Source organism: Maniola hyperantus, chromosome 21 (genome assembly GCF_902806685.2).
Source record: "Maniola hyperantus chromosome 21, iAphHyp1.2, whole genome shotgun sequence".
In the NCBI taxonomy this organism is placed as follows: Eukaryota; Metazoa; Arthropoda; class Insecta; order Lepidoptera; family Nymphalidae; genus Maniola; species Maniola hyperantus.
The window spans coordinates 788,371-808,275 of record NC_048556.1 but is presented as its reverse complement, the minus strand read 5'-3'; the positions used below and the strand labels follow the sequence as shown (position 1 = coordinate 808,275).

The 19,905-nt window shown below is 39.2% G+C and overlaps 1 protein-coding gene across 1 annotated transcript in view; it reads right to left on the bottom strand.

Moving 5' to 3' along the window:
• LOC117992579 (serine-rich adhesin for platelets-like) overlaps nt 1-19,905 on the bottom strand; it is a 54,912-nt gene that overhangs the window by 5,422 nt on the left and 29,585 nt on the right. The window contains exons 2-5 of the mRNA XM_069505937.1: nt 8,933-9,014; nt 5,648-5,694; nt 2,250-2,421; nt 266-381 (exon numbers count right to left, since the gene is read on the bottom strand). Coding sequence (XP_069362038.1) covers nt 266-381; nt 2,250-2,421; nt 5,648-5,694; nt 8,933-9,008 — 411 coding nt within the window. The 5' untranslated portion in view covers nt 9,009-9,014. The remainder of the gene's footprint in view (nt 1-265; nt 382-2,249; nt 2,422-5,647; nt 5,695-8,932; nt 9,015-19,905) is intronic.

Here is a 19,905-nt window from a genome sequence, read left to right as displayed (position 1 = left end):
TCCTTATTGTACTTAGTAAAATGACTAGTGTACCTTACATTTTAATAGCTGTTAAAGGAAGCGTCGGTTTAATGGACAGAACAATTCGCAAAAGAAAAAGGTAGAAAATACTGAAAGAGACACTTCATGTCTCCACTTTAGTAGGTAGTAGGGACTGTAAGTGACTCTTTCATAAGTCTCTAGAAGTTAGTCTTTCGCATAGTAATATAATAATTTACCCAATAAGGTAAAGGATAACATGATATTATCTACTAAGTCTACGAACCTGACAATCCGTCTCCAGGTCGGCGTAGTATCCAGTGGGCACGTTCTTACAGTTGAACCCCGTGCTGGGAATGTTGGGCAGCGCTGGGAAATCCACGTTCGCCTTACCGATCACACCTGCAGATTTTTTTTAAATTTATACACTAGCGTTTGGATGCAATCAGACCTGGTGTGATGATGTGATAACGTGCCAGCAAACAACTTGAGTATTGACGCGATTGGCTGGCGATTGCGGGTGCATGCGATTCGTTAATCAGTCGGCGCGAGTGCACGCGATTGGCTGATACGTCGACTTACGCTTCCCGGATTCGCTAATTTTTTCCCACTACGCTGCTGTTGGCCCAAGTTGTTTGCCGGGCACTATACCATGGACTATGGAGGTAGGTAGGTACCAGGTAAGATACGATTTGTATGTCGCTACGAATTAAGAGTTAGTAAGGTATGGTACATCAGTATACATACAGATATAATATATGTATACACTTTATGACGACCTCCCTGGCGGAGTGGTGAGCGCTGTGGTCTTGTAAGTTGGAGACGTACCGGGTTCGATTCCCGGCAGGGGTTTGTAGTTTTATAATTTCTGAATTTCTAGCCTGGTCTAGTGGGAGGCTTCGGTCGTGGCTAGATACCACCTTACTGCAGCCGTGCTGCCAAGCGATTTAGCGTTCCGGTACGATGCCGTGTAGAAACTAAAGGGGTGTAATAAAAACTGGCATACCCGTTCCAGGTTAGCCCGCATCCATCTTAGATCGCATCATCACTTGTGAGATTGCAGTCAAGCGCTAACTTGTATCTGAATAAAAAAAAATCAACCAAAACAATGTAGATACCTGTATATATTATTTAATACATGTATTAGTGGTTTATGTATTAGTATGTATCAGTTATTTGAATGTATGTTTATTAGTATATTACACACCACCTGCAGTCTTATTTTCCTTATACTTTCCAATCTTTAAGGTTGCCTGGTAGAGATCGCTAATTAGCGATAAGGCCGCCTTTTGTATCTTCCTTCTGTCTGTGTTTTTAATTCTTTAATGTAATCCTTCTTGTGGTTGTGCAAATAAAGTGTATTTATTATTATTATTAGGCATACCTACCTAATCGGTCATAACATTGTTCTGGTTGATATTTCATCAACGTTTTATACACGCATCAAGCAACAAGGTTGATTAAAATATAACCGAAGTCGCGAGCATTTTATCTTTTTTAGCACCGACTACTTAATTTGATTGCCTATTTAAACTTTATGTCTCATCATGATAATACTACAAATAATAGGTAGATACATTTTAGGTCAATGTACTCACTAGGTAAGTAGGTACAGGACGCGGCAGAAAGTAATGTACATCGACCTTTAGAAGGAGATAGCAGATTTTGTGGAGCATTGTCTCTGTCGTTGAGACCGATAAAACGTCATACCTATAGGTATGAGTGACAACTTTACTCTCCGAAATGTTATTCTAGAGGCTGATGTATCTACATTATTTTATTTTATTGAATAAACTAGCTTATGCTCGCGACTTCGTCCGCGTGGACAACAAAATTTCAAACCCCTGTTTCACCCCCTTAGGAGTTGAATTTTCAAAAATCCTTTCTTAGCGGATGCCTACTTCATAATAGCTATCTGCATGCCAAATTTCAGCCCGATCCGTCCAGTAGTTTGAGCTGTGCGTTGATAGATCAGTCAGTCAGTCAGTCAGTCATTCAGTCAGTTACCTTTTCCTTTTATATATATAGATAATTCATTCATTCATTACTTTCTTCCGCGTACTGTACCTAGGTACATTGTGCATGTTTTTTTCGCACTGTAGTGACATCAAAAGAATTCTCAACCACGACCTGACGATGAGGGGAGTTTGCCCCGCGAAAATCCAGCGAGAACTCTCTGATTTTCCGCTCATGGCTTGAGCGATTTCCTTCAGAGACTTCGCGCTAGGCACTGGTATGAACAAGTCTGCAGGTATGTCCTGAATACCTACCTAAATGCTCCACGATGTCCAGGTCGGGTTGGCTGTGGGGTGGTATGAGCCGCTTCACCAGGGTCTTCTTGCCTTCCGTGTAGTCTTCGAAGCCCGCCGCGCCCATGGCTTGCGCAATTGCCGTCAGGGACTCCGCGCTCGGCACCGGTATGAACAGGTCTGGAGCTATATCCTGGAAAACGAGGTTCTAAATATTAGGAACAATTTACGAACAGGAGCGCAGTGAGCGCGATTTTTTTGTACAAGTTTGTGATTCGAGATGAAAAGAAAAGGAAACGAGCGTAGTCATTGAAGCACAATTTGCCATGCCAATACTTTTCGACACCTTTGCCAAACTCATAGAGCCCTACGATTAAAATTTATGGCATCTTTAACACTAGAAGATTTGATTCGGCTCTTTATAAATCTGTTGAGTTAAATTTCCCACGATTATCATTAGCAACGGATCGCTAATAAATAATAATAGGTGCCTATATTCAAGGGCGGGATACTTTTACGCTATCAAATAAACCTTGACCTGCGCAGTGGGTGATTTATCGATTTATGTGGTGGTGCGAAGTGCGAAGTGAAGCAAGACAAGGGGGAGATTTTAATTATTTTTTTTATTCAGATACAAGTTAGCCCTTGACTGCAATCTCATCTGATGGTAAGTGATGATGCAGTCTAAGATGATAGCGGGCTAACCTGGAAGGCGTATGGCAGTTTTTTATTTTTATTAAACCCATACCCCTTTAGTTTCTACACGGCATCGTACCGGAACGCTAAATCACTTGGCGGCACGGCTTTGCCGGTAGGGTGGTAATGTAGCTGAAGGGTTGATGTAATGAAGAACCAGCTACATATAGTGATGTTTATTTTACACTTTACAATTGATATGTTATGTATAATACAGACGGGCTCGCGAGCTTTATATAATACAATGGTAGAACATGTTGACGTGACGAGCGGATGATAGGGAATGTGGAATCTCGTAACGTGCGTGACCAGGAGGATTCTCTACTGCGTTCCAAATTTGAATATTGTTGTGTGGCAGCTGCGAAGTTTTCTTAATAGCTGCGAGCCAAGTAACGGTAGAGGTTGCACCTCTACATCACCCCCCTACGGAGTGAGAAACAGAAAAAAAAGAAATATTAAGTAAGGCAAGTATTATATACATAAGAATGAAGGAAAAGAACCCTAAAACTAGAACATGTATTGATAAAAAAGAGAAGGCAAATAGGATTGAAAGTTGCCTCAATGTTGAGTCTTCTGTAGCAGTATCTGGTAATGGTGTAATACCTCAGGTCATTGTGTACACAGTGACTGGGAGGCAGTACTTAAGACCAGAGAAATAAGCAGTGGACCTGTATGCCTAAGTGACACGGGAAAAAATAATTACAATAAATGAAGCGTTCGGAGTGCAAAAAGGTTGATGACGGAGGAGACGCATGATGAGCAAATCTTCTTCACGTCGAACCTTGGCAAACTCGCGTCCACACAGACCTGAAGAGAGGTTCTGAGCGCGATAAACTCAGTGAACCTGGAAAAGTGAAAAGGTCGAAGGACTTACGAACGAGTGACATCGTGTCTTAGGCTGCCCAGTGTACTACAGGAACATGTGTGCGGAGGCTATACAGCACTCCACAAAAGCTGCTTCACTTTGAAATAAAAGATGATCCGCAATGCACGGAGGAAGCTTTACTGAAAACCTTACGAATTGTGGCATGGTCCGTAGGGGTTTGTTGTGAATGGAACCATGGAACGGAGAGATTAGTCCTCTTCATACGTGTAATACTGTTTCTTTATAAATTGCTGAAATTTAAATTGTTATGACAGGAAAATTTTACAAAATACAATGGCAATTATGACATGACAATACAACTAAATAAAATTGTTCTAAAAAAGTAAAACGTCTATAAAAAATTCCCTTTTTAAAATGAGATGATGAGACGTCACTTATTGTCTATATTGTTCATGGAATGTTAATGTTCTTTTTCACTGAATTTGAAAATTAAAAAAAATACGTCACTCAAAAATAATTTTCACAAAACAAAATGCAATGTCACAAATATTATTGTTAGAAATTGTTTTTCAGCACAGAGGAAATAATGTCCTTATAAAACCTGGATCCCTCCTCAGGGCGCCTTGGATATGTACTCACAAGGCATGCACGTATGAACCTCGCGTCGGGTTCAGGAGGTTGTGTTGTGGTCAGCGATGTAGGACAGGGTAGGTTGCGAAGCGTGCCGCGTCGAGTTAACTGGATTGCGTCCACGAGGGACACCATCTGTGGCGTCCATGTCGAGTCGCAGTCGTAACTCGTAGCTTTCGCGTTCAGAGGGTGCAGCTAATGTGGCCGCACGTCGTTGCTTGTTGCGTTGAGTTGCTTGCACGCCGGAGATGTACGGGAGCAGTGTGCTGGCTCGACCGTAGACGTAGGTACCCAATGTGGCTGATGTGTTCCTCAATGATGGGTCACCAATTATGTAGCTGAAGGGTTGATGTAATGAAGAACCAGCTACATATAGTGATGTTTATTTTACACTTTACAATTGATATGTTATGTATAATACAGACGGGCTCGCGAGCTTTATATAATACAATGGTAGAACATGTTGACGTGACGAGCGGATGATAGGGAATGTGGAATCTCGTAACGTGCGTGACCAGGAGGATTCTCTACTGCGTTCCAAATTTGAATATTGTTGTGTGGCAGCTGCGAAGTTTTCGTAATAGCTGCGAGCCAAGTAACGGTAGAGGTTGCACCTCTACAGTAACTAGCCACGGCCGAAGCCTCCCACCAGACCAGACCAGAAATTTAGAAATTATAAAATTCCAAACCCCTGCCAGGAATCGAACCCGGGACCTCCCACTAATAAGACCACAGCGCTCACCACTGCGCCAGGAAGGTCGTCAAAGATGGTGCCCGCAATTTGGTTCGCGTGGATTTAGCTTTGTTTTTAAATTCCGTGGGAACTTTTTGAGATTCCGGGATTGAAACGGACGAGATGACCCTCCCCTGGGACGTCCTTTTGGATTAGATCATATTGTATGAATAGGTAGGTATAGATTTAGGTATCTACTTTGGATTTATCGTCGCGCATTGCGTTTGACACAAACCAAGGAGGTATAGGTGGTCCGCGACAGACTGAGATGGCTATCGGGGTATTCTTGAAATGAAATGTAATGATTTATTTGTTCTTACAATAGGTCTTTTTACAAATTGTGCCAGGGACCCTGAAGTATGTTTGCAAAACCTGTATCTCAGTATGAGGCGGGAGGACGCCCTGCAAACCCACACCCGCACTGGATTAGCGAGAGGGCTGTGTGAGTGTGCGGGGCGTTGCCTCCCCGATTACCATCTCGACCTGTCGCGACTATAGGTAGGTATATTGTGCCAAAACTAAAAAAATGCTTACCCGTCTCCGTTGCCCTCTCCGCAGCCCGTCGCAAGTCTGCAGTGAACCTGGAAAATTAATAATTACAACTCATTTAAATATCAAGTAAAAACGGTGGTAAGTCTAGTGGTTAAGACTTCGGCTTCCGGTTCGGGGTTCAAGGCTCAATCCCGCGCATGCTCTTCTAATTTTTTTTAAATTCATATACTTGACTGCAGTCTCACCTGGTCTCACCTTAAGACAACAGCGCTTACCACTGCGCCAGAGGTCGTCAAATTTTCGAGTTATGTGCTTTTAAAGCAATTAAGTAAAATATATTAAACTGGCCTGTGAGTTTTCCCATGACGTGCGGGTGTGCCCCCCCCCCCCATCCCCCCCCCCCCCATTCCCCCATTGCAATCTCAACCTGTCGCGGACTAAACGCACAGTACGCAGCCGATAGTAATGTACATCGACCGTTAGAATGACATTTCGGCTTTGTTGTCTTGTCTCTATGACGTTTTGTCGGTCTCAACGACAGAGACAGTGCTCTACAAATCCGCTATCTCCTTCTTAAGGTAGATGTACATTACTTTCGGCCGCGTACTGTAAGTACCTACTTAGTAAACCTACTTAAGTATAGTTCTTAGATAACATACCTACTAGTTGTTTAGATCATGACTGAGCTATCGGCGAACTTTCACCATAAGACCCAGTGCCATTCAGGCATTCCGGAAGAAGCTATATAGTACCTACTTCCGGTTTCTCATACAACCATAGAGTAGAGTTGTCTACATCTGTATTGTGTCGGTCGTGTGTGGGCGTCGCACTAAGTACTGCGACATTAAATTAATCGACTTTTTATTACACGCTTTATAACTTTTCGCTTAGTCTGTGGCTTCGTGTCAATGTAAGAGTATTTAACTTAGGTACTTTTACCTAAAGTAATTTGTGGGAATGGGTAATCAGTCAGTCAGTCAGTCACCTTTTCCTTTTAAACACATATTTAGAAAAGGTGACTGATTGACTGATCTATCAACGCACAGCGCAAATTACTGGACGGATCGGGCTGAAATTTGGCATGCAAATAGCTATTATGACGTACCTAGTAATCCGCTAAGAAAGGTTTTTTGAAAATTCAACCCCTAGGGGGGTAAAAGAGGGGTTCGAAATTCGTGTAGTCTACGCGGACGAAGTCGGGAGCATAAGCTAGTTAAATACTTATAAGTACCTATCTAATATGTATATGTTTTGTTTGAAAGATTTTGCACGCTAGCGAAATTTAATTCGAATAAACGACCTTTGTAGCCTAAATTGGCCCTTACATATAAAAATAACAACAAACAGTTTTGTTTTTAACACAGGTACATTACTTGTAGTTAGTTAGTGGCAGTTTGGTTTTTGGGTTCGGCAGGTCGCGTTCGATTCCAGGCACGCACCTCTAACTTTCAACTTATGCCGAAAAATCGAAGAGTTATCACGGGATTAAAAAAACCGGCTAAGTGCGAGTCAGGCTTGCGCAATGAGGGTTCCGTACTACAGTCGTATTTTTTCGACATTTTGCACGATAATTCAAAAACTATGATGCATAAAAATAAATAAAAATCTGTTTTAGAATGTACAAGTGAAGACCTTTCATATGATACCCCACTTGATATAGTTATCTTACTTCGAAAATTGAAAATACTAATTATTAGTTTATCACCACAATTTTTTTTTTGTGTAATGTAACCACAAATTTACGGTTTTCAGATTTTTCCCCTAATGCCAGCTATAAGACCTACTACCTGCCAAATTTCATGATTCTAGGTCAACGGGAAGTAACCTGTAGGTTTCTTGACAGACAGACGGACAGACAGACAGACAGACAGATAACAAAGTGATCCTATAAGGGTTCCGTTTTTCCTTTTGAGGTACGCAACCCTAAAAAATCCTAAATCCACGTGGATAAGATCGCGAGCTTCATCTTGTAACAAATTATACATTGTTTATTTGAAGATCTGATGAAACTCGTCCAATTTTCGAAATGACACCGCTCTGACATTTCCGCGTCTCAAAAGACGCAGCATCCCTGCTATTATAGTGATATTGCACTTTATAAGCTCTAATTGCGGGCTATTCCGAGCAAAAATTACAGGTTTTGGAGTTACGACATTACGGACAAACCTATTTAGATCAAGCTGTGGCGTAGTGATCGTCTATGGTTCAGAGATTGATGTAAAAATGACGTCTTATATTATCCACTAATGTTATTCTGCGAGAATAAGCTACCGACCAGTTTTTTTTTTTTTTTATTATTATTATTCAGATACAAGTTAGCCCTTGACTGCAATCTCACCTGATGGTAAGTGATGATGCAGTCTAAGATGATAGCGGGCTAACCTGGAAGGGATATGGCAGTTTTTATTAAACCCGTACCCCTTTGGTTTCTACACGGCATCGTACCGGAACGCCAAATCGCTTGGCGGCACGGCTTTGCCGGTAGGGTGGTAACAAGCCACGGCCGAAGCCTCCCACCAGACCATAGTAGAAAGTATAATGATAAATTTTATGAATTTAGTCGGAAAAGTCCCATCTGAGAGCGTGCGCTGCGTAAAATACAGGGTGTAACCATAACGCTGGCAAAAACGAAGACAGGTGATAGTATTGATGATCAGTGATATGATACCACAAAAAACGCGAGACAAACGCGAAAATATATCCCATATTTTGTAAAATTTCACAATATATTGCAAACTAGCTGATGCCCGCGAATTTGTCCGCGTGGAATTAGGTTTATAAAAATCCCGTGGGCATTCTTTGATTTTCCGGGATAAATAGTAGCCTATGTCACTCTCCAGGTATTTATCTATACCCATGCAAAAAATCACGTCAATCCGTTGCACCCTTGCGACGTGATTGATGGACAAATCGACAAACCAACAAACCAACAAACAAACACACTTTCGCATTTATAATAGAGGTACTGATATTAAAACGAAAGTGTGTGTCAGTCTGCCTGTCTGCTAGCTTTTCACGGCACATCCATTTAATCAATTTTGAAGAAATTACAAATATATACCTATTTAATTAGGTAGCATTTCTAATGTAACTTAATTTATTACAACTATGTAACTACAATTTCGGTACATGAAAAATAAAAATAAAATAAAAATAAATGGGTGTAGTACTCGACAGGTCGAGATGGCAATCGGTGAATGAGGCAGGGGGCACACCCGCACGTTACCCGCGCTCGCCCGCACCGGGTTAGCACGGGGGTTGTGCGGGTGTGCGGGGCGTTTCCTCCCTGATTGCCATCTCAACCTGTCGCGCACTGTAGATACTTACTTAAAGTCAGTATTGTGAAAAAGATCAGTGTTTTTGAAGCCATATTTATATTTAAGTCTTCCCGCCGCCACCGCATTTTTATCTGAAAAAAAGAAAAACACAATAAATTACTAATGTCATTCTTGTTTTTTTTTTTTTTTTTTCTTTTTTTTTTTAAATAAATAAAACGTTTATTTTTCAATCATATAGTTACACACATACATGGGTTTGATCTTGAACAATTAGTGCTTAATATTATGAATGTTACAAGATCAAGAACTGGCTATCCTAGCTAGATTTTTAGATCTGTGTTAAGGATAGCCAGCCCTCTCCCTCGGTTATCTAAAAAGTAATAAATAAATACATTTTTTGCAGAAAGTTGTTGATCTATAACGTTTTACATTTAAATAAACGTATGAACCTAGATTGTTGCAAAGGAAAACTATGGGTGTGTGTGTGTGTGTGTGTGTGTGTGTGTGTGTGTGTGTGTGTGTGTGTGTGTAAGTGTAAATGTGTAGGGGTATTGGGTTATGTGTATATTAAGTAATGTGTAAGTAAATTAAACTAATAAATAAATAAAAAAATAAAAAAATTATATTTATTTCTATTCACTTTAGTTATTATTATTTATTGAGAATATAGTAGATGTACTGATAGATTGTAAGAAATCTTCTGTTTCGTCATAAGATTTATTCAACAAAATTTTTTTGACAGACTGAAACAGATTTTTTTTTTTTTTTAAATTTTAAATACAAGTTAGCCCTTGACTGCAATCTCACCTGGTGGTAAGTGATGATGTAGTCCAAGATGGAAGCGGGCTAACCTGGAAGGGGTATGCCAGTTTTTATTAAACCCATGCCCCTTTGGTTTCTACACGGCATCGTACCGGAACGCTAAATCGCTTGCCGGCACAGCTTTGCCGGTAGGGTGGTAACTAGCCACGACCGAAGCCTCCCACCAAATAAACTACAATTTTATCGACTGAAGAGATTTGAAGCTACAAAACAAGGTGTAATTAATTAAAAAAATTAAAAAACTCTGCTGCCTTGCCAAAAAACGAAATAAAAAACATGGACGAAAATAGTTTATCAGTTTTTAGAGTTCCGTACCTCAAAAGGAAAAAGGGAACACTTATAGGATCACTTCGTTGTCTGTCTGTCTGTCTGTCTGTCTGTGTTAGTTAGGTCTTATAGCACAAGTAAAGGAATAAATCTGAAAACCAACCGTGAATTTGTGGTTACACCAATAAAAAAAATTAAAATGTGTTCATGAACAAATAATAAGTGTTTTCAATTTTCAAAGTAAGATAACTATAATAACTGGGTAGGGTATCATTATGAAAGGGTTTTACTTGTATATTCTAAAACAGATTTTTATTTATTTTTAACCATAATAGTTTTTGATTTATCATGCAAAATGTCGAAAAATACCCGAGTACGGAACCCTCGGTATGCAAGTCGGACTCGCACTGAGCCGATTTTTATTTAATTTTATCAATTATTAAACTTATAGTGAGTAATATTATAGAAAGTTAGAGGGCACAGCTATCTCGAAACCCAACGTTTGATAGTTCATCTCACGTCAGCGCTACAGATCGACGGATGGAGGCTGTCATGTGCACGGCGCACGCGCATCGCCTCGCGTCGTGTCGTGACACACACCGTGTGAATCACTTCTTATCTTTACTTACCTAAGTATCACAGTGCACTTAGGTATAGTTCACGACAGTTTGAGATGGCAATCGGGGTATGCGGGGCGTCCCCTCCCCGATAGCCATCTCGAAGTGTCGCGTACTAAAGGTAGGTAAAAAAACGGAAAAAATAATTTAAAAAACCCTATATGTCGTAAAAGTTTACGATATATTGCAAATAAAACATCTGACTGACGTTATAGATCAACGAAAGTTTCATAAGTAGGCCACTCGGAGTCAATGCCGCGTCGTAAGTGGGGCATTGACCCGAGTTTTGACACGCTATACATTGCGGGTTTGAGAAATACTAGGTAGGTATTGGATTGTGTTTAGGTAGTATAATAATACCTAACGCTAAGCTTTTGATAGCGTTCTGGTTACACCGTGTATATTTATCTACTAGCTTATGCTCGCGACTTCGTCCGCGTGGACTACATAAATTTCAAACCCCTATTTCACCCCCTTAGGGCTTGAATTTTCAAAAATCCTTTCTTAGCGGATGCCTACGTCGTAATAGCTATCTGCATGCCAAATTTCAGCCCGATCCGTCCATTAGTTTGAGCTGTGCGTTGATAGATCAGTCAGTCAGTCAGTCAGTCAGTCAGTCACCTTTTCCTTTAATACATAAAAATTATAAGATAAAGGTTGACTGACGAATCAAATAAATTGAACTCCAAATTGTCAATGGTTCAAAGTTCAAACCGTACCATTGCAGTATTTGTCTTACCTACTCTTATTATAAGTTTACATTAGTCGGAGGGAAAATATGGAAGGATAAAATTAAAACTAAGTAAATGAAAGTGAGTAACTCAGTAACATGTAATATAATATTATATCAGGTCAAGATTGACCACGACGCGAAGCGATGTTATAATAAATGATTAAACAAACAATACGCCCACCTCTATGAAAGCTCAGTTGCCAGCAATTTACAACTTTAACTTGATTTGCAATATACCTACCTACGTATTTTCAGTACCAACTTTCTCATTTCATTATGCAACACGTTCATCGAAGATAAAATTAATACCTAAATCGCAATATCATTATAAAGTTTGAGCCTCGATAGCTCAACGGAGCTGGAGCTGGTTAAAGGAGCGGACTGAAAACCGAAAGGTCACCAGTTCAAATCCCACCCGTTGCACTATTGCCGTACCTACTCCTAGCACAAGCTTTACGCTTAATTGGAGGGGAAAGGGGAATATTAGTCAGCAATTAACTTGGCTAATATTTTTTTTAAAACGATAAAATAGACAGAAAGAAAGGTAGCTTTTTGTATCTCGCGAGATACCTAATATCATTTACATTCATCATCATCAACAAGCCATCGCCAGCTCACTACTAAGCACAGGTCTCTCAGAATGAGAAGGGTTTAGGCCATAGTCCGCCACGCTGGTCAAGTGCGAATTGGCAGACTTCACATACCTTTGAGAACATTATGGAGAACTCTCAGGCATGCCGGTTTCCTCACGATGTTTTCCTTCACCGTTAAAGCGAGTGATACTTAGTTGCTTAAAAAAATATAGAGGTCAGTGCCCACGAACGAACCACCGATCCCCCTGTATAAGAGGCGACGTTTTAACTACTAGGTCATAACCATAAAATTTTGAAAGAGCCTAAAGACCCTAAAGTCGATTGACCATCTTTTGACTTTCAATTTTATAGCAAACACGTTTCATCTAAACTGCTGTGCGATTGCGGGAGAATGACAGCTACAATGTCACGATCGCAATCACCTCTGATTGGTTGACGCTGGCTCACTATTGGCTACAGTGCATTGTTGCAACAAGAATCGCACAAATTCAGCCAATCACAACAATTGAGGTTGTAATAACGTTTTTTTTAATAAGAATATTAGCCAAGTTAATTGCTGACTAATATTCCCCTTTCCCCTCAAATTAAGCGTAAAGCTTGTGCTAGGAGTAGATACGACAATAGTGCAACGGGTGGTATTTCAACCGGCGACCTTCGCTATCGAAGATTGATGCAGGTTTTACGAAATCGCCCTAATAATTATTACTGCATCATAGGCAAAATCCAATAAATGCCATTGCAAAAACATTACATAAACCACACAGATTGTAGTCAAGATTTAATTAAAAATAAGTCCATGTTACAGTAAATTAACTAGTATCAGCATAACAGCGAAAGTAACCAATGATAGACGATCTCGGGGTAAAGATCAAGAGTTGAAAGTACGGTAACAGGTATAGAGCAACAGTAGATAGTTACGAAGCTACCGGATGATTATGAGATGGATCGGGACCTATAGTTTATAACGTGTAAGCGTGCCATCAATTTTTATTGGACCTTTTCCTGTAATTTTCGTAAATGTTTACTTTACAAGCTATCTTCACGCGAGAGGTTATACTGGTGCTAACGTACAAATTACTGGATTACATAGTAAAAAAATATGTTTACAAGTGATAACCGGTGTACTAAGGTTAGCATAACTAATTTTTATCATATTGTTGGTGTATTTATGGTGTAAATAGAACGGTAAAATATGAAGCTGGTAAGTTTGAAAGGGGCGTCTTAGCCTGCCAAACTATGTTTAATTATATTTTTATGTGTTTATCCTAGGTTAATAGGTCATAAACTATGTATATATTTTTGTTAATTATTAATAAAGACATTTTTCAAACAAACAAACAACTGGATTACACAGGGTTTCTTGAACATAAAAAAATTGTTCGCTTTGCAAAACAAAATTTCCCAATCAATTTTAGACTTGCCTTACATAAGTTTAAAAAAATTATTCAGTAAAAGTTTCTGAATAGCTCCTGAAAAAAACATATTACACAATCGAAGATTATGTAATTACTGATAAAAGAGCGTAGATTTGACTCACAGCTCGCCCCAGCTATGCACGGAACACTTTGTGACGGAACTATAAAAAAGTACTGGTAAAATTTATCTAAATATAAAAGGATTGACTGACTGACTGATCTATCAACGCACAGCTCAAACTACTGGACGGATCGGGCTGAAATTTGGCATACAGATAGCTATTATATGACGTAGGCATTCGCTAAGAAAGGATTTTTGAAAATTCAACCCCTAAGGGGGTGAAATAGGGGTTGGAAAATTGTGTAGTCCACGTGGACGAAGTCGCGGGAATAAGCTAGTTTAAATAAAAAATCTCTCTATTCTATTCTATGAAGGCAATCTGAAAGGCTAAAGGGGTAAAATTAATATCTATCGAGCCATTATTCTTTATAGTCAACAAATAATTTCCTCGGCTGTTATCGCTGGTTGCAACACGCGATTCCCAGGCGACGCGCGACGGCGACGCGACACCGCGATCCCATCGCATCGCTTTCTGTAATTGTATCACTTCTTGCTAAAGGTTAGGGGAGCGTTGAATTGCTGTTGTGACATTCCTCACTTTGCTGGGCTGTCTGTTTTGACCCTTTTTTGACCTCTCCTGTAGCGCAGCAATTTAAATATCTCATGACTCATCTGTACCCTTATTTCAGTACCCTTATTATAAATGCGAAAGTGTGTTTGTTTGTTGTTTTGTTGGTTTGACAATCACGTCGCAACGGCGCAACGGATTGACGTGATTTTTGCTTGGGTATAGATCAAGACCTGGAGTCAGCCCAAAATTACAGTCCAGTCCATCCCCAACCTTCCTTCCTTCTTCCTCAAACTGTAGATAGATAGATAGATAGAAATACTTTATTGCACACAAAATATAATACATAACATGACAAAAAACAAAGAAACTAAAACTAAAAAAATGATTGTATGCAAAGGCGGCCTTATTGCTCACAGCAATCTCTACCAGGCAACCTTTGATACTAGATATTGATACTCGAGCTTACTTTACTTCAGCTACAATAATTATTGCTGTCCCAACAGGAATTAATTTTTTAGATGATTAGCAACTCTTCATGGAACTCAAATTAACTATAGTCCTTCCATACTTTGAGGTACTGTAGTGCTGTGTACCAGCGTATCTTCTGCATCGTCTATTAGTTCTATGCAACACACACACCTAAGTATTGCCGTCCCTTTACTGCTGTCTCTTATTTTATATCTATTTCACATGTCCTGTGAAACACTGTAACTAAAGTTTAATCTACCGTGTTTACTGGTTACCCATCTCAAAATCAGTCTATGCGTCCACCGTCCTTTAGTAGACTGGCCGGAGGTCTTCATCGCTAGGCTATCACATTAGTAACAAACAGGCTAACTCTAGACTATTTGTTTCATATTATTATACTGGTTATACCAGTGATAAACGGGTTAGTATAATGAGCCAGTTAAGTAAACCGCCGGGAACACGTAGGTCGAAGAAGATGCAATCTCCCACAGTTTGGTGTATAAGTAATGTAATAATGTAATCAAACAGCGGATAATGGCTATTTTTCGAACGGTGTGCATTATTCTGGGTTGCGCAACACAGATTATGGGTAACAATGGCAGACGAGAGGTATCTTGAAGGGAGTTGTAGTTTACTAGAGTTACTAATCTGCCGCAAAATAACGTCAACTTCACTGGAGTTCACGTGGTCGCGCATTTTGTCATACAGTGCATTCAAACAAAGTACCGCAGGGCATGTAGTTATTTTATCATTCAGGAAATTAAAAAAAAAATATAGAGCAGCGAACTTTGTAATTAAAGCGAATTGCGGTTAGTTTAATAGTTGTTATTGACTGAATTTGTGGCAATTTTGCTTAAATTGCATTTTAGTAAAAAAAAATTGACTATAATTGTCATATAAATTAATTAATAAATAAAATAATTATGTTGTGTGCAGTGATAGCTTAGTGGTTAAGATGTCCGCCTCCTTTTCGGGAGGTCGGGGGTTCAATCCCGGGCACGCACCTCTAGCTTTTCGGAGTTAAGTATATGTTAAATTAAATCACTTACTTTAGCGGTGAAGGAAAACACCGTGAGGAAACCTGCATGCCTGAGAGTTCCTTATATTCTCATAGGTGTTTGAAGTCTGCCAATCCACATTGGGCCAGCGTGCCAGACTGTGGCCTAAGTTCTTCTCACTCTGCTCAGTAGTGAGCCGGTAATTGGGATGACCATGATGATGTTGTGTTTATTAGATCAAAGCGATTTATTTTTTAGTTATTTTGTATTAGCGGAAGCGCTTTTTTGGCAGGTTTGCCACTCCTGATCTATACAACTCAATGGTATCTTGTGAGTTGAGATCCGTTTTCCTAGCGCGGCCTTATTGAGGTCTCCGATGTACAATATTCAAGGGCGGACTGTACGTTAACGCTCTTTTGATACAATTAGATTCAATTAAGGTAATTTGTAAGTACGTACTTTGTTAATGCGAATTTAAGTGGTGAATGAATGAATGAATGAATTGTGGCTTGTATTGTGTACTAAATTAGGTATTGATATTGGACTGACCTTTATAGAGCACTGTTCTATAAAAATAGAAATAGAAATATTTCCTACTAGATGATGCCCGCGACTTCGTCCGCGTGGAATTAGCTTTTTTAAAATCCCGTGGGAACAATTTGATTTTCCGGGATAAAAAGTAGCCAAGGTATGTCCTTCTCCGGTATACAAGCTACATCTCTGTACCAAATTTCGTCAAAATCGGTTGAACGGATGGGCCGTGAAAGGCTAGCACTACAATTTGTTCTTATTGTAGTACTTGTACTCTAGAACAGAGCTCTCCAAACTTCTCAAGTCTCAAAGTCTTAGGGTTAAAACAGTTTAAATTGTTCTCCCCTTAACTATATTTCTAGCTAGACTAGTCGCAAAGTCGTCATCATTTCTTAAAACCGAGTAATCTAAATATATAAAAAGGAAAAGGTGACTGACTGACTGACTGACTGACTGACTGACTGACTGACTGACTGACTGACTGATCTATCAACGCACAGCTCAAACTACTAGACGGATCGGGCTGAAATTCGGCATGCAGATAGCTATTATGACGTAGGCATCCGCTAAGAAAGGACTTTTGAAAATTCAACCCCTAAGGGGGTGAAATAGCGGTTTGAAATTTGTGTAGTCCACGCGGACGAAGTCGCGAGCATAAGCTAGTTATCATTATATGTTTTATTCTTCAACTTATCACAGCAATAGTAACATGGGATGTTATGGACATTATCTAATAGCTTATATAGAAACTTGATGTATTGTAGGGTTTTTCTATAACTTATACCCTCACTAAGAAAGTATTATGAATATGTAGGTAAGTACAACGGATATTAAAGAGTACCTAGGTACAACAATCAATCAGTTGTACAAAATTACAGTTGATGCGAGAAACGATCAACACTGCCGATGTGGGCAACAGAGCCATTTTACTAAGCTCTGAATAAGTGCCCAGCGCATCTGGATTCTAGGTCTTGACTCACACTCAACTTGGCAATTCATCATCATCATGGTCAACCCGTCGTCGGCTCACTACAGAGCATGGGTCTCCTCTTCAGAGTGAGAAGGGTTTTGGCCATTGTCTACCACACTATCGCAGTGCAGATTGGCAGACTTCGCACACCTTTGAGAACATTATGGAGAATTCTCAGGCATGTTTGTTTCCTCACGATGTTTTCCTTCACCGTTAAAGCAAGTGATATTTAATTAATTAAAATGCACATAACTCCGAAAAGTTAGAGGTGCATGCCCGGGATCGAACCCCCGACCTCCGAAAGAAGGCGCAAGTTCTAATCACTAGGGTATCACACCTTCTTTTTTATTTTTAAATTGTTTTGAAGTACTAACTTAAAACTTCTTTTTATGGTTCTTGGTATGGTTTTGTGACAAAATTCGATACTAACTATCGCCGGGGATCGAACCCCCGACCTCCGAAAGAAGGCGCAAGTTCTAATCACTAGGCTATCACACCTTCTTTTTTATTTTTAAATTGTTTTGAAGTACTAACTTAAAACTTCTTTTTATGGTTCTTGGTATGGTTTTGTGACAAAATTCGATACTAACTATCGCCGGGGATCGAACCCCCGACCTCCGAAAGAAGGCGCAAGTTCTAATCACTAGGCTATCACACCTTCTTTTTTATTTTTAAATTGTTTTGAAGTACTAACTTAAAACTTCTTTTTATGGTTCTTGGTATGGTTTTGTGACAAAATTCGATACTAACTATCGCCGGGGATCGAACCCCCGACCTCCGAAAGAAGGCGCAAGTTCTAATCACTAGGCTATCACACCTTCTTTTTTATTTTTAAATTGTTTTGAAGTACTAACTTAAAACTTCTTTTTATGGTTCTTGGTATGGTTTTGTGACAAAATTCGATACTAACTATCGCCGGGGATCGAACCCCCGACCTCCGAAAGAAGGCGCAAGTTCTAATCACTAGGCTATCACACCTTCTTTTTTATTTTTAAATTGTTTTGAAGTACTAACTTAAAACTTCTTTTTATGGTTCTTGGTATGGTTTTGTGACAAAATTCGATACTAACTATCGCCGGGGATCGAACCCCCGACCTCCGAAAGAAGGCGCAAGTTCTAATCACTAGGCTATCACACCTTCTTTTTTATTTTTAAATTGTTTTGAAGTACTAACTTAAAACTTCTTTTTATGGTTCTTGGTATGGTTTTGTGACAAAATTCGATACTAACTATCGCCGGGGATCGAACCCCCGACCTCCGAAAGAAGGCGCAAGTTCTAATCACTAGGCTATCACACCTTCTTTTTTATTTTTAAATTGTTTTGAAGTACTAACTTAAAACTTCTTTTTATGGTTCTCGGTATGGTTTTGTGACAAAATTAGATACTAACTATCACCGGGGATCGAACCCCCGACCTCCGATTAGAAGGCGGAATTTCTATTTACTAAACTTATTTACTCAGTTGTATATTAGATTATTTATTTCAGTTATATATTCTTTCAGTTATACATATATTATAATAACATACCTATAGTCCGCGACAGGTTGAGATGGCAATAGGGTATGAGGCAGGGGAGACGCCCCGCACACCCGCGCCGGGTTTTTTTTTATTTTTATTTTTTATTCGTTTATTTGCAATCAACAGCGATACATACAATATAATTTTACATAATAACAGACTGAAAATAAGGTCAAATAGGATTACAATTTTTTTACAGATTACTTAAATAGTTATTAATTATAAATTTATAACAGTACGTTAGCGGATAGCGCGGGGTATAAAATATAATTATATTTTTACTAGTGTTAGCGGCATTGCCTTTGCCTGGATTTGAATTTTTAAAAAAAAGAAAAGAAAATTGTGGACAGATGTAAAATGGCGGCAAGAAAAGCCGGATCTATTGATTCGAAGCAGAAAAGATTAGAATTTATAATTATGTCTTGAAGAAGTTAATAGTTTAGAACTAAGGTTGAAGTTTATTAAGCATTGTATAGATGGAATAAAGTCAGTTCTTATAAGTTGAGATTATTTTTATTACTAGCTACACAAATTTCGAACCCCTATTTTACCCCCTTAGGGGTTATATTTTCAAAAATCCTTTCTTAGCGGATGAGTACGTCATAATAGCTTTCCGCATGTCAAATTTACTCTAGATCCGTCCACTAGTTTGAGCTGTGCGTTGATAGATCATCAGTCAGTCAGCTTTTCCTTTCATTATATTTAGACTAGTTATGGAGATCGGAGAGCAAAAAAACTAATTAGAAAACAATGGCCAATGTCAAGTGAAGCCTCGTTGGGCGAGCAATGTGAACATAAATATTATAGTCGCAAAGACGAAAGCTTGGGCAGAGGTCATGAGACAGCTTTTACCACTTTCCCTGACGGTGTTCTGCCTATGTATGAGTATAGGTATCCTAGTGCTTAGTTAGGGCATTCAAGTCTTTATACTCGAAGATAGTGTTAAAGGGAATTTATTTTCTAACCATAGACATCGGCAATGGACTAAAATGGAATGCGTACAAAATGAGATTTCACTCGCCATTTTAACTTTATGTGCCAACTGTCATCTCAAAAATTACGATTTTAGTCCTTATTAGGGTTCCGTACCTCAAAAGGAAAACGGAACCCTTATAGGATCACTTATCACTTTGTTGTCTGTCTGTCTGTATGTATGTCTGTCTGTCTCTCGGTCTGTCAAGAAACTTACAGGGTACTTCCCGTTGACCTAGAATCATGAAATTTGGCAGATAGGTGGGGCTTATATCAGACATTAGGGGAAAAATCTGAAAACCGTGAATTTGTGGTCACATCACAAGAAAAAAATTAAAATGTGTTTCGAATAAATATTGCTATTTTCGACATTCAAAGTAAGATTGCTATATCAAGTGTGGTATCATATGAAAGGGCTTTACCTGTACATTCTAAAACAGATTTTTATTTATTTTTAGTTTTTGAATTATCGTGCAAAATATCGA